General features: G+C 44.6%; 1 protein-coding gene across 1 annotated transcript in view; it reads left to right on the top strand.

The window, feature by feature from the left end:
* Positions 1-15,222, top strand: part of zdhhc17 (zDHHC palmitoyltransferase 17) — a gene marked incomplete at its 5' end in the record, with an annotated part of 93,526 nt that extends 78,304 nt beyond the window's left edge. Inside the window, 7 exons of the mRNA XM_084330198.1 lie at positions 2,976-3,098; positions 4,451-4,513; positions 4,691-4,784; positions 8,827-8,910; positions 9,709-9,866; positions 11,379-11,473; positions 12,138-15,222. Of these exons, the coding sequence (XP_084186324.1) occupies positions 2,976-3,098; positions 4,451-4,513; positions 4,691-4,784; positions 8,827-8,910; positions 9,709-9,866; positions 11,379-11,473; positions 12,138-12,276 (756 nt within the window). The 3' untranslated portion in view covers positions 12,277-15,222. The remainder of the gene's footprint in view (positions 1-2,975; positions 3,099-4,450; positions 4,514-4,690; positions 4,785-8,826; positions 8,911-9,708; positions 9,867-11,378; positions 11,474-12,137) is intronic.
* Between the last annotated feature and the right edge of the window lie 37 nt (positions 15,223-15,259).

The following is a 15,259-nucleotide window of genomic DNA, read 5'->3' as shown; positions in this document are numbered from 1 at the left end:
GTCGTATGAATGGATTCTACTACTGTTCAGCACCACTGGAACAATGATGTGCTTACTTTGCAGTGGCTATTGCGCCTCTAAGCAGAAGGTGTGTTCAGGAACGCTGAGCCGTGTGCAGCAGCAGCATCTGCTGCTGGGTGAATGGCTCTCTGTTGGCCTGAGGATGACCGCTCCTTTCTCCGCAGTGGAATGGAAAATTATTTCATTGCTCGGAAACTGCTAATTGCAGGAGGTGAGAAGGGTGTCTGGTTCGTCGAAGAGATTTAATTTGATGCCTCGTTGCACCGTTAAAAACGGGAGGGGAGAGGTGGCTCTCTAGAACCCGGGCCTGTTCAAAGTGGCAAATAGTCTTTTTCGGCTTTTCCTCGTGCATACATTCCCCGCTCCTTTTGAATATATCACCGTTCTCCCGTTTGTTTTCTCTTGTTCCGTTTGTTGTTTCTCAGTTTAACGGGAACATTGATCTGTTGGCACTCACTCGTGGTCTACTGCTGAGAAAGAGATGATTCACTCACACACCTATTATGCACACAGGTCCCTTCTTGTGAGGAAACACGTTTCGCCGGCGCACTCTCTCGCCCCAAAGCGGTTTGATATATGATAACCGCTCTGTAGTTATACTCGCACGCTTGCCAGACCGATACTAGATTTCTGTCGCCGATATCGATGTTCACAAGGTTCCCAAAGTTCTTCACAACTTTTGTGACAAAGATATGTACCAGTTTGTGCCTACACCTGCATGGACTGTAAAGAGGTGTGGTTCCAATGAGCCCATTTTCATCTTGAGGTGAGTGTATCCGATACCGATATCAACCGATATCACATTTTAATGCCGATATCGGCTGATAATATCGGTAGGCCGATAATATCGGACATCATTTCTATAGAAATGTAAAAAAATATATATTTTTTTTTAAACCGATACAGATATTTTCCGATATCACATTTTAATGCCGATATCGGCCGATAATATCGGACATCCCTACTTAAAACCCTTTCACTGCCACACTACAGAAGGTTAACCCTTTACTATCACACTACCGTAGTGTGGCAGTGAAAGGGTTAACCTGCTGTTGTGTGGCAGTGAAAGGGTTAGCCTTCTGTGTATTGTCGCAGTGAATGGGTTAACCGTTTGGTAGTGCGGCAGTGACAGGGTTAAGCCAAGCGGTGGGTCTTTTTGTTCCGTCTCTCACACACTGACCCGTAGGAAGAGCCTCCGGAGTCTGTGTCTTCGTTGACCTGCTGAAACCTCCTCCTCCTATTGTCTGGAGCGGGCGTGCTCGTCTGATGACTGCTCACCACACGGTGTCTGTGTCATAATAGGAGCTCGGCCTGTTGTTGTTGTTATGTAAAGGCATTGTGTGTCTGCTGCGTGGTTTTCAGGTATGTTATATCTACCTGTTCAGCCTGTAGTTGAATTTGGATAAGAGTGTTTTGCGAGAGCAGGAACGAGCTTTGTTTTTGTTGTTCAGCCGTAGGCTAGAGAGGACTCGAAAGTCGAAACGAGACAAAGCGTTGCCCATAAAAGCGGCACAATCATAGGGTTTCCGTTTTGTCTGAATGCGGCAGGGTTGGCACTTGAACTTAATGGGAGAAAATCAAAATCTCCTTTCTTATACGCTACTGCTGTTGTTTATTGTTGTAATGTAGCCCTTTGCGTTTTGCTTATGTGCTTTTAAAATGTTCTGGATTTTTTTTTTTTTTGTCAGTTGTGCCTCAGACCCCAGGGAGACTGTTCCTACAAAGAAATCACTTTTATTTTCCATCTGCAGACGAGATTTATACCCTCTCTCTCTCTGGCCTCCCAAGTGTAGGTGGACCGGGTTCGTTCCTCGCATAAGTCATATTGTTGTGAGTGACTCACTCCCAGCTGGTGACTCCGATGGCTCGTCATACTTCCGTTGGATCTGGGGTGGTATGATGTCAACATGACTCCTTAATCTACAGCTTAGTCAGTGCAGACGGTTACATGTGTTTATCGCGTGTTGTGAATTAACATTCCGTTCCATTCTGAAGAGGGTCTCTTAACTGACTTGTCACCACTGGCTTTTGGTATATAGATAGACATCAGTGCAATGGCTGTTCTGTTCCTATGCCAAATACCCTCGAGCTTCGACGCTGTTGAATAATTGAAGCTTCCTTTTTAAGGGAAAATGAATCCCTTTTTCCCATAGTGTTTTCAAAGAGATTCATCAGAGACGGCTGTGGATGAGTGGGACCATGTGGCTTTTCTTAAGTCGAGGTGTAACAGAGCTACTATGAGCAGGGGTGCGTTGCTCACGGGACGGGATTGCACGGCGAGCAACCGGCTCTGTGCAGAAGCAGGCACATGCACGGATGTGTGCACACAGGAATGCGCTGCACTCTACTGATGCGTCAACTCGCATAACAATAGCGCAGGTCGTCGGGTGTGTTCAAATACGTTCTCGGATACATTCACACACAACTTGTGACTGAAATGTGTTACATTCCATTCCTAGAGATAATTAGCCATAGTCTTTAGTCTGTGCGCATGCGAGGGAACATTTATGTGCATTGGCGGTGGTGGTAGTTTCGGTTCTGGCGGACCTGGGTTCATTCATGGCATCTGTGCCAGCGCCGCTCGGAATTGGTTTGAAAATGTCTCTCTTATTTAGATACCGACGTCATAATGTTTAGACTAAGCGTGTCGCAATCCTACATTTATTTGTTCGTGCTTTACAACAACGCCAGCATTTTGAAGAATTGCATGTTTGATTTTATTTCTCTATTTGTATGTTTTTGGAGCATTGAGGGTGGTTGGTGAATGAATATAGAGGAGAGACTTGAGTCTTGAATGTATATAAACACGTTACCTCTGTGTGATGAGACGGGTCAAATGTCTCCCTCGTCCAAACTTAAAAGTACATGTGATGTCCTTCCTGTTTACATTCACCTAGTTTTAGAATCCAGTCCGCTGTCAAAAGTGTCTTCCTTAACGTCCCTCCCCTCCACATCTACCCTTCGCCACCGTCCACATCCCCTTCCTGTTGAACAGCGTCGCCCTGTTCTACAACTTCGGCAAATCCTGGAAGTCCGACCCGGGCATCATCAAAGCGTCCGAGGAGCAGAAGAAGAAGGTGATGCTAGAAAGTAGCCCTGGGGGACCTCCAGGGGTCATATTGAGGAGGTTCCAGGGGGTCCCCACCAGCAAAGTTCACTAGAGGTTAAGCCCACTGAGTGGCTATTCTGTTTCTAGGTTTCACTTTCTTCACAGCTATCTGCTCAACTACACGATAGACGGCTATAGAATTCGGCCTAATCATTTCAGACAACCAAAATCATCTGGGATAGGGGAGGTCCCTGAGACAAACTCTTTATCTAACAGGGGTCAACAGTCTAATGTGTAGCAATCTGGGGGTCAACAGTCTAATGTGTAGCAATCTGGGGGGTCAACAGTCTAATGTGTAGCAATCTGGGGGGTCAACAGTCTAATGTGTATCAATCTGGGGGGTCAACAGTCTAATGTGTAGCAATCTGGGGGGTCAACAGTCTAATGTGTATCAATCTGGGGGTCAACAGTCTAATGTGTAGCAATCTGGGGGGTCAACAGTCTAATGTGTATCAATCTGGGGGTCAACAGTCTAATGTGTAGCAATCTGGGGGTCAACAGTCTAATGTGTAGCAATCTGGGGGTCAACAAAATAGTTGAGCATCACTGCCTTAGCAGCACATATTAACTCGGCACAAGGTAATTTTTTCCATGCATTATGTTTCCCTTTTATTCATTTATCTTTTAATCCTGATGGAAAACACTTTTTAGGCAGACTATGAGGCAGAGGAGCTTGGAGGGTGTCTGTCAGTGTGTGTCTGTTGTCCGTCAGTGTGTGTCTGTTGTCCGTCAGGGTGTGTCTGTTGTCCGTCAGTGTGTTGAGTGCCGGACTCGTGCCATGATGCCAGAGGCCTCCACTGCTCCTCCCTCATTAACGTGCTCCGGTTGGGTTTAACGGGGGCAGCGCTTCCTTCACAGGCCTAGTTTCCCCTCCATTGTGTGTGATTGATGAGGGAACTAAATTTAGCCTGCGTCGTTTAGCGCCAACCACGCGGCACAGAGGGGTCAGCCACCCCTGAGGCCCACACACGGCCACACAGGCTCACATAAAGCTTGGGTTCACCCCCAGATGATCCAACTGTAGTCTTCCTCTTGAGGTGAATCCCACTTCAGCCGTGGCAGCTAATAATGACCCTGGCTCGTCCCGATTCTAGTGTGCGACTCGACTCAAAAATCACAACCTCAATTCCCCCTACCGTCATCAATACCGGCGTCAGTTTTGCATCGCTTCAAATAGACTTAATGGCTCGTGAAAGAGAAGACTGTGCGCTCAGCCGATACAGACTCAGGGGTTTATTTGATGTTCGGTCAATTCTCTCTTGTCTCCCTCTGTTATTTAATACTTGAAACGGTTTCATCGTCTCTGTTCTCCTCCTCCAGACTATTGTGGAGCTGGCGGAGACAGGAAGCCTGGATCTCAGCATATTCTGCAGCACCTGCTTGGTAAGTTTAGTTTCTCTCTTTCTTCTTCTGGGCCGGCTTCTTTTAGCGGTCAAAGCGTTCCACGCTGTTCATTGTATCAAAGGACGTTTAGCTGTGTCTTGTTTTCCGCTCACTGTGCTAGAAGTCGGTACAAACCCACGCCTCTTGTGCGTGCTGTTTTCCCTCCCCCCCTCACAGATACGGAAGCCCATCAGGTCCAAACACTGTGCCGTGTGCAACCGCTGCATCGCCAAGTTTGACCATCACTGTCCTTGGGTGGGGAACTGTGTCGGTACGTAACAACAGCGCTGCTGTTTTAGTAGTGATCACGGCAACGCATGCATTTTATTTGTATTACAAATAAACATATCGGTGACCGAATCGGCCGGTATCTGTGATTTCTTTCATATTATCGGCTCATCGGTATCGGCTCAATGAGCAAAAACTGGGCCAATGTGAACAACTCATGATGATTTTGGCCATGCAAAAAAAGTTATTTGATCATAGAAATGTGTTATGTAGAGATCATATCGACACTGGTTATCGGTATTTGCCAAAATGTTAATATCGGTGCATCCCTAATTAGTTCCAAACCCCAGTTTGAGCAGCAGCACATGCCTCGAGTTAAAAGGAGCTTCTAACGTGAATGACTTATGTTCACACTGAAAGCTTTAGTGCTCCATTCTGATTTACTGCTCAGATCCAATTGTTTTGTTCACGTAATTTTTTTTTTTTAAATTTGACCAATATCACGATTCCATTGTAAACTGATCACGCTCCTGAGCTGAACAATGAACAATAATGATGATGGACGTAAACATGGAGGACACTGTAGAAGTCACAGTTTACGGTTAGATTTATAAGTTGAATACAGTGGAGGCCAGCTAATTAAAACAAATCAAAACCTGTATATGATTTTAGGACCACATTATGAAAGTGGCCCAAATCAGAATTGAAAAGATCAGATTCCATGTGATTTGTGCCGTTCACACTGTTCACACAAACGGACCCGAGTCGCATATATGAGCAAAAAGAAGTCGTCAAGATTTGGGCAACCTGTTGCCTGCCGTCTGAGCGTAGCACAGAAGGACCAGTGAAGACTTGCTAAGATAAGATAAGATATTCCTTTATTGATCCCCTTGGGGGAATTCAGGCATCATGGCAGCATGGGGCAGGGGGAGGGGAGGTATATGTAGTAAAAAGCAGTGTAAACAATATAACAAATCAATATTAACATAACATAATTAACTCTGCATAATGGTCAACAAGGTGCCAGATGAGGGTATGTATGCCCTTTCAGTTATAATTATTTGCCCTACAATAAGTGGTTACAATATATAATCAAATCTAAATCGAATCTAATATATAGTCTGAAAAAAACTAAACGCTAAATATATGCAATATATAATCCAATAATCTAAATCTAATCTAATATATAATCTAAAAATGCTAAATATATGATCTGATGAAGTATACAGTATTCACATAAGGTGCGGTATGCTGCATAAGGTAGTATATATTGTCCTTTTAGGTTCCTAGTAGTTGGGCGTCTGGCAGCAGTCCCTGCCCACTGTTGTGGAGCCTGATGGCCGCTGCTCGCCATTGATCTCCTGCACTGAGCTGTGACCTGGCGTGTGGACGTTAGCCAGCTCTGTTAGCACAACACAGGGAGGCGGCAGCAGCCTCCTCGTCCGCTCCGCTGTTCCAGCTCCCAGGCAGACGGGCGTATATATATAAAACACTGTGTCCAGACACGTCTGTGGAGCTCCTTTGAAATGGCTTTCGGAGTTGTTGACGTATAAAACACTTGTTTGCCAGACATGTCTGTGTAGCTACTTTTGAAATGGCTTTCGCGTCAACGGGGGAGGAAAGGAGGAGGAGGGGGGGGGGGGGTTCTAAAGCCTGGCTGACCCTTGGAATCCAGGTGGACAGGATGGTGCTTGCTTTTTAGGGAGGAAGCGATGTGGACAAACAACAAAGCTCTCCCCCCCCCCCCGCCTTGAAGATGTTCCCGTCTTGCTGGGCCAGATGTCTGGGGGAAAGGGGGGGGGGGGGGGGGGTGTGTAGAGGTTATTATTCTCTATCCAGTAAGGCTGAGACCACTTATCGATATATAGCGATCGATATATCAACGACAAAGAATTGCTGCAAAATAGACAAATGTGTTGTTTAAATAATAATTAAAAAAAGATTTGGTCCCGATTTATCGTTTCTTCCAAATGGCATATCGTCTCAACCGTACTATCCAGCTACCCCCTCATAGGCTAGTAATAGTTTCCAAGACCTTCTTAGTCCGTTTGGTAATTTCCTGAAAAGTGATAATAAGCACACCTCGGCTCCTTCAGCATGGCTGCCTGTGGGATACACAATTTTACAGACAATTAGTTGACAAAAGTCCAATAACTTGTTAGTTGACTATGAATTTCTTTAGTCCAGAATAGCCCTTAATCTTGGAGCCCATTGGCACGGCTTGGAGATGTGTCATCTTCCCTCCACGCAGCGCCACCTGCTCCTGTGGTTAAAAAACAACGGCGACTTGGCGTTTTCTTCCCCTTAATGTATCTTTGCCATCTGGCCCCAAAGGCTCTGGAATAACTGGTTTATGTTCCTTCTGCTTGGAACAGCCTGCAGGGTAACTAAAGGAGCTGGTACAGTAACTCTGTCTTGAGTTTAAAGCCCTTTGTAAAAGTCAGTGATGGATGAATCTATCGGTAGCGTAGAAGATATAACTTATAGGAATAACTTACTCAGTCCAGTGGATCCGGATAATACGGTTTATTAGCCAGATAGATCAAATGTTACAAGATAGTTAGAGACATGGCTGAGGCTTCCGCCCGGGTGATCAGCTACATGACCCAAGACCAGACGTAGGGAGGAGCCCTTTATAATGAGAAGGGGGAGGGGGAGCTCCATACGATGGGTCAAATGGGGGGGGGGCACAGGATGGGGGACAAATGGGGGAGGGGAGGGGGTGAGCTCTGGATATCCTCCACAGTTGTCTGTTATTTTATTAGTTTTTGGGATTGTGAGTGACCCATGTCCATTTCCCTCCTGTATTTTGCACATGTGTGTTTTTGTTATCAGCCTCGTCTTGTCCGGTCTGTAACTCGGCTGCACGGTCACGTCTCCCTCGCCGGGTCTAACCTGGTTACATGATGGTTAGATTAAATGAAATAAAATCGAAAGGTTTGGCTCAATCTGGACTGAAACCAAGGGGTTCAGAGAGGAGGGGAAAAGACTCCCCTGAGTGGTGTTCTGTCCTGCTGTGTAACAAACAGGAAGTCAGACTCCCCTGAGTGGTGTTCTGTCCCGCGTCTATGCTTTTACCAATGCGTTCGTGTTTCCGGGTTCCCGTTTTGCGCTCTGATTGGCCAGGTCATGCGACATGTGCGCCAATCGTGGGACGGCAAGTTCTGCGCCTATTTCCGGGTCGGAAAGCCTGCAAACTACCTAACGCCTAGTTTATCACTGGTTAAGCTTAGGCGACTCTTTCGAAGTTGGTTATGGGTAGAGTTTGGAATCAGGGCAGGCGTTCTATCGCCCTGCTCTAAGACAAACTCTAACCTTAACCAACTTCGAAAGAGCGCCTAAGCTTAACCAGTGTAGAAACTTGCGGTCCCACGATTGGGCGTACATGTCACATGACCTGGCCAATCAGAGACGCGGAAACACGAACACGTTGGTAAAAGCATTCAGGCGTCCTGCTGTGTAACAAACAGGAAGTGAGACTCACCTCAGTGTTCTTCTGTCCTGCTGTGTAACAAACAGGAAGTGAGACTCGCCTGAGTGGTGTTCTGTCCTGCTGTGTAACAAACAGGAAGTGAGACTCCCCTGACTGGTGTTCTGTCCTGCTGTGTAACAAACAGGAAGTGAGACTCACCTCAGTGTTCTTCTATCTTGCTGTGTAACAAACAGGAAGTGAGACTCGCCTCAGTGTTCTTCTGTGTAACAAACAGGAAGTGAGACTCACCTCAGTGTCCTGCTGTGTAACAAACAGGAAGTGAGACTCACCTCAGTGTTCTTCTGTGTAACAAACAGGAAGTGAGACTCACCTCAGTGTCCTGCTGTGTAACAAACAAGAAGTGAGACTGTGTTCTTCTGTGTAACAAACAGGAAGTGAGACTCACCTCAGTGTTCTTCTGTCCTGCTGTTTAACAAACAGGAAGTGAGACTCCTCTGTGTTCTTCTGTGTAACAAACAGGAAGTGAGACTCGCCTCAGTGTTCTTCTGTGTAACAAACAGGAAGTGAGACTCTCCTCAGTGTTTTTCTGTGTAACAAACAGGAAGTGAGACTCACCTCAGTGTTCTTCTGTGTCTTGCTGTGTAACAAACAGGAAGTGGGAACCACCGCTACTTCATGGGCTACTTGTTCTTCCTGCTCTGCATGATCTGCTGGATGATCTACGGCTGCATCGCCTGTAAGTCAAATGCCTTTTTCTTTTTTTCTTAATGATGGTCCTCCTCACTGCAAGGACCAGGCTTAATCCGTGTATTTAGAATAAGGTTTAGCTGTTCTGGGTTAATCTTGTCATTTTTACTACATCTGCAAAAGGAAAGATATCTTATGACCAACGTCGACGATATTGCTGGTGAACGTATCTTAATTACCGCCTTGCTTTATTCACTTTTATTTTATCTTTATTTCCTCAGGCCAGTTAACTAAACCTAAGATTGACTAATCTCAACCCTCTCCCCCCTAACTCATGTCTGATTTTCTACCTGTGTCTCTTTCTTTATCGCTCTCTCTCCCTGTCTCTCTGTGTCTCTTTCTCTTTCTCTCCTTGTCACTGTCTCTCTGTGTGTGTGTCTTTCTTTCTCTTTCTCTCTGTCTGTGTGTGTGTGTGGTCTGTCTCTTTCTCTGTCTGTGTGTGTCTCTCTGTCTCTGTCTGTCTCTTTCTCTGTCTGTCTCTTTCTCTGTCTGTGTGTCTCTTTCTCTGTCTGTCTCTGCCTCTTTCTCTGTCTGTGTGTCTCTCTCTCTGTCTCTGCCTCTTTCTCTGTCTGTGTGTCTCTCTCTCTGTCTCTTTCTCTGTCTGTCTCTGTCTCTTTCTCTGTCTGTGTGTGTCTTTCTCTCTCTGTCTGTGTGTGTGTTCTTTCTTTCTCGCCTTGTTGCTGTCTCTCTCTCTGTGTGTGTCTTTCTTTCTCTTTCTCTCCCCCGTCTCTGTCTGTCTGTGTGTGTGGTCTCTCCCCCCCCCCTCCTCCCTCCTCCCCTTAACCAGACTGGAGGATCCACTGTGCCACCAACTACGCCAAGGATGGTTTCTGGCTCTACCTGACCCAGATCGCCTCCTGCTCCCCGTGGCTGTTCTGGATGTTCCTCAACAGCATCTTCCACTTCATGTGGGTGGCTGTCCTCATCATGTGCCAGCTGTACCAGGTGAGCGAGTCCGTCTGGGAACGTTAGTATGGTTTAGTCGAGATCAGTGTGTTGTGACCACTGATCCTAGTGGCTTACTTGAGCTTTATTATGTGGCTTGGATTTCTAATATTGTTCAAATATATGTACATATAAATGTGTTGTTATTATTTATTTATTTAATTATTATCATTATTATTCAAACAAAAACAAAATATTTTTGATACTGATATCAGATATTGGTCCAATACTAGGTATCAGTATAAGTAGAATGTTTCCCAGTACTATAAATTGATGCCAAGAGTTAGAAGTCAGAGCCGCCAACCTGCTTGAGCTAACAGCATTTTGACGCACACAAATATGCAAGAGCTCTAATGGTGAAAAAATGGACTAATTTATGTCCCATGATGGCAAGCTAATGGTCTATGTCTGTACTGTTTAGTAGTGGATCAGATGGGTCACTGTGTTAAGTTAAAGGAAAACTCCAACATTTTGGGAAATTCGCTTATTTAACATCTTCCCTGGAGTTAGACAAGAAGATGCATACCTTTTTTGTCTCTGTGCGTGCATTTAGCTTAGGGAACAGTCGCTCCGTTAGCATAGCTTAGCTTCATCACTGGAAGTGAGGCAGGACAGTAGCGTGACGTTCCCTACAGCTTTGTTGATATTCTCATTCCTTCAAAGGATCCGAACCGATTGAAGTTTATGGATACCATGACTTAAAATCCTCTTACTTTGACGATTAAAAGCCTCCCCAATTTAGAAAACAGTAATCCAATGGCTGGTATTGATAATATACTACTAACTACTGGACGCTCGGAGCTAACCGGAGCTAACGCAGAACAGGAGGATGGTAAAGCAAATATGACTTCCTTTCTGGGGTTTTCAAAATAAAAGTGCGATGTTTATAGCAGCGGAAAATGTTTATTTTGTACATTATCTAACATTAACACGAACCTAAACTAACTTTAGGTTAGTTGTAACGTCAGTTTAGGTTCGTGTTAACGTTAGATAATGTACAAAATAAACGTTTTCCGCTGCTATAAATGTCGCACTTTTATTTTGAAACCCCCAGAAAGGAAGTCATTATATTTGCTTTACCATCCTCCTGTTCTGCGTTAGCTCCGGTTAGCTCCGAGCGTCCAGTAGTTAGTAGTATATTATCAATACCAGCCATTGGATTACTGTTTTCTAAATTGGGGAGGCTTTAAATCGTCAAGGTAAGAGGATTTTAAGTCATGGTATCCATAAACTTCAATCGGTTCGGGTCCTTTGAAGGAATGAGAATATCAACAAACCTGTAGGGAACGTCACGCTACTGTCCTGCCTCACTTCCAGTGATGAAGCTAAGCTATGCTAACGGAGCGACTGTTCCCTAAGCTAAATGCACGCACAGAGACAAAAAAGGTATGTATCTTCTTGTCTAACTCCAGGGAAGATGTTAAATAAGCTAATTTCCCAAAATGTTGGAGTTTTCCTTTAAGTACAGTGTCTTGAGATATTACTAGAGCTTCTGTGACGGCTCCTTTCCAGATCGCTGGTCTAGGAATCACCACCAATGAAAGGATGAACGCTCGGAGATACAAGCACTTTAAAGTGACAGCCACCTCTATCGAAAGCCCATTCAAGTAAGTGTTTATTCATGATTTTTCTCACACATAACACATTTAAATTGTACCTGTATTGTCTTCTGTATGGAGTGTTCCCTTATAATAGGAAACCCCCAAATAGATGCTTATAAGTCCATGGAACTCCGTTTGTTAATTATGTTGTCCCAGGAACCCCATCTGAGAAGATTTGTTTCGTTGGAACTTAGTGATAGTACAGAATTATTTCTGATGTAGACATTCAAGAAACCTTAATATCCAGGGGTGTTAACACAGCCATACACATAACATCTTAATACAACATAAAAAATATATAACTATATCTTGATGATAAAACAAACAGAAATATATATATAGAGAGAGAGAGAGATGGTAGTGAAAAGATGACAAAGGTCTAGTAGTTAGAATTAAATGTAACCATTTCTCATTTTAGATATGTAGGTGGATAGATGGATAGATGGATAGATGGATAGATGGATAGATGGATAGATGGATAGATGGATAGATAGATAGAAAAAGGAAAGGGCAGCAGCAAGGTTTACAGGATAAAAGATCACAGACTCATCCTTACTCCATCTCTCTCTCTTTCTGTCTTTCTCTCTCTCTCTCTCTCTCTCTCTCTCTCTCTCTCTCTCTCTGTGTCTCTCTCTCTCTCTCTGTCTCTGTCTCTCTCCCCCTCCCACAGCCACGGGTGCGTACGGAATCTCATAGACTTCTTTGAAATCCGCTGCTGTGGCCTGATCCGGCCCGTGGCGGTGGACTGGACCACGCAATACACAATAGAGTACGACCAGACAACCGGCTCGGGCTACCAGCTGGTGTAGAGAGAGAGCGAGAGGAAGAGGGGGGAGCAGGGAATCGGTGACGTCCGGAAGAGGAAGAGGAAAAGGTGTCTCCCGCGATCCTCGGCGGCGATCATATCAGAACGATGGCCGTCCTCGGGAGCGCTTGCTTTTCTTTTCTTTTTTTTGGACCGTCTCTCTCCCTCGTCGATCAAGAGACTTAGAAATCAGCCAGGACAAGCATGCTGTTACGGGGCAACACCACACCAATACCGCCACCTACTACTACTACTACTACTATTACTATTACTACTACTATTACTCTGTGACATGAAACTCCACTTTCATTACTGTACTCATCAGAGCACCCCCCACCCACCTCGAGGGGCCGACTCCTCTGCGGAAACCCCCTCCACCTTGTCTCTGCTCCTGTGCTCCCATTGGACAGTGCAATGCTGCCAGCCACGCAGGGAGAGGGGCTGGGGTCAGGGGTCAGGGACGTTATGTTCTACAACAGCAACAAAAAGGGATCTTTATTCGTTCACTGAACCGGAATCATGAAGCCACAGAGAAAGCGGTGCAATCAGACGGCAGTATCGTTTATTATGTCCCACCTCCACCCCTGTCACTCATCCCATGTTGTCTTGGGTTTATTATGCCCCGCCCCCCACCCTGTCACTCATCCCATGTTGTCTCTTGGTTTATTATGCCCTGCCCCCCCCCCCCCCCCCACCATGTCACTCATCCCATGTTGTCTCTTGGTTTATTATGCCCCACCCCCACCCTGTCCCTCCTCCCATGTGTCTTGGTTTTGCCCGTAATGATTATTTATGGCATCTTTCTCGGTATACCATTGTTTATTTTGGGCGAAGTTCTTGAAACTCTACGTTGTTGGACACAAGGATTTTTTTTTATAACGAGTTTGTTCCTGAGTTTGAGTCAAATAAGGGAAGGTTTTAAGAGGTCTTCATTTTGTACCATTATGGTGATTATCACCTTGATTTTTTTTTCTTTTTTTTTATACACCCCAGGACCCTCTTAGAGACCCAACGAAGATTGGCCAACATTGACAAAAAAAACGTGTCAGAATGTCATAGCAAGGCGGTGTCTTAGATGTGACAGAGGAGAAATATCCTATATATAATGTGATACAAGCATATTTATTTTAAAGCTATTTATAGATGAAATTAATAATGTCTTATTTTTTTTTACATTTCACATCATTTTAGATGACTTTTTAAATCGAGACGTTAATAACGGACAATTTCCTGTTGTTTGACATGGTGCCCTGAGATCTCTACCAGAAACTATACACAGGTACAACATATATTTATTAATATAAGACGTAAGTAGAAAGAGTAGTTTTAGGAAGAGAACAATCTAAAGGCAGAGGAAGGTAGAAAATGAAAGGCTTTCAGAGTTTACAAAGGTTCATTCCATGTGTATTTTTTTTCTCTATACTTATAAAGTCTTTTTTGTCCTGTTTGTTTGATTTTTGTTTATTTCTTTTGTCCATATCTTAAGTTTGTCTGCCTATAACAATGCACTGATCACCTTTTTCAGAATCGTTTAGTTTTTCCCCCTCCCCCGCCGTTACTGAGGAGACATGCTCCACACGCCGCTTCCGACAAACACTCCATGTTTACAGAGAGAGAGGCGGGAGGAGGGCCCTATCACAAGCGCCGTATCTATATCTCGAGACCCTCCTCCCCTTCTTCTGGATTCTCATTGGTTGGTTTCTGGATCCCCATCGACTCCACAGCAGCAAACGACACCATGGACTGAAATGTAAAGAATGTGCATCTGTACATAAAGTGATCTAGAATAATTTTTTCTGTGAGTGACTTTTATTTCTTTTTTTGGTCAGTGTTAGTTGAAGCTGCTCCTGAAACTTTTTTTTATTTTTATTTCATTCAACCAAAATGGAAAGAAGAAAAAAAGTGATTATAATCCAATTGTATGACTGTAGCTTTTAGTGATGTCCGACAATGCTGTCAATAGGCGTTTTAAACCCCCCCCCCCCCCCCCTTGCGTGCAAAACTCCACTGCATGTGCGATGCTTGGACATTGGGCTGTCGCCATACTGTTGACCCACCTGTCGCCATCCAAGCTGCCCCAGTGATAGCCCGGCGAGCCACATGTATGTATGTATATAGTGAATGTTCAGTATTTGCAAGTACCTTTCTGCGTTTTGTTCATTTGTCTGTTTTTTTTCAGTGTGTATCTCTTTAGTGCAAGTCCTCTTCGGTCCGCAGGTCGCCGGATATCAAGTCCGGCCCCCCCACTTGCGCAAGTGTAATATATTTGAATGTTCCATGCTGGTTGATTCTAGTCATACTAAAGGTTTTTTTTCTATGTCATATTGCTGGGTTTGTTATACCACTGGATGTACAAATTGTAAAGCAAAGACACTAGAGGAATAAGGACAACACCGACTTTTTTTTCTTTTCTTCTTTTTTTCTAAGAAGTTGAAATGTGATCATGCAATAGTTTTAAGGATATCATTCAGAGGAGTATATATAAAAGATCTCTCAACTTTTTGGGGCTCATGTTTGTATCACGAAGGGGACAGTATCTAATTTCACAGGCTTACCCCTCTCCCCCCCATAGCCGTTTCCAGAAGGGGCACAGTAATAATCAACACCAATAACAAAATACACAACCCATTGTGTTTAACATTATCTAGGTCTTTACTGATGGCCCATTAGGACTGTCCTCGACTCTTTGGTCTTTTTTGTTTTGTTTAAAGATTTTTTTTGCATTTTTACAGCTTTTTCAGGTCAGACATGACCGACAGAGAGCAGAGAGAGGAAGGTCGGGAGAAGATATGAGGGGGAAAGACATGCGGCAAATGTACGTCGGGTTCGGGAGACGAACCCGGGTCGGCCGCGTAGGTCTGCAGTGCAGTAACGTGGTGCGCCACCCTGGCGCCCCTATAGTTATAGGACTTTGACAAATGAAGGATTCTTTAAATCTAGTTCTAACCAGACGTGCGCTTATTATTTTTTCAAGAATGGGGGGGGGG

Source organism: Notolepis coatsorum (assembly GCF_963971535.1).
Source record: "Notolepis coatsorum genome assembly, chromosome: 15".
NCBI classification, from domain to species: domain Eukaryota; kingdom Metazoa; phylum Chordata; class Actinopteri; order Aulopiformes; family Paralepididae; genus Notolepis; species Notolepis coatsorum.
Note: the sequence above shows the minus strand (reverse complement) of the source record. Positions and strands in the feature narration are given on the sequence as shown.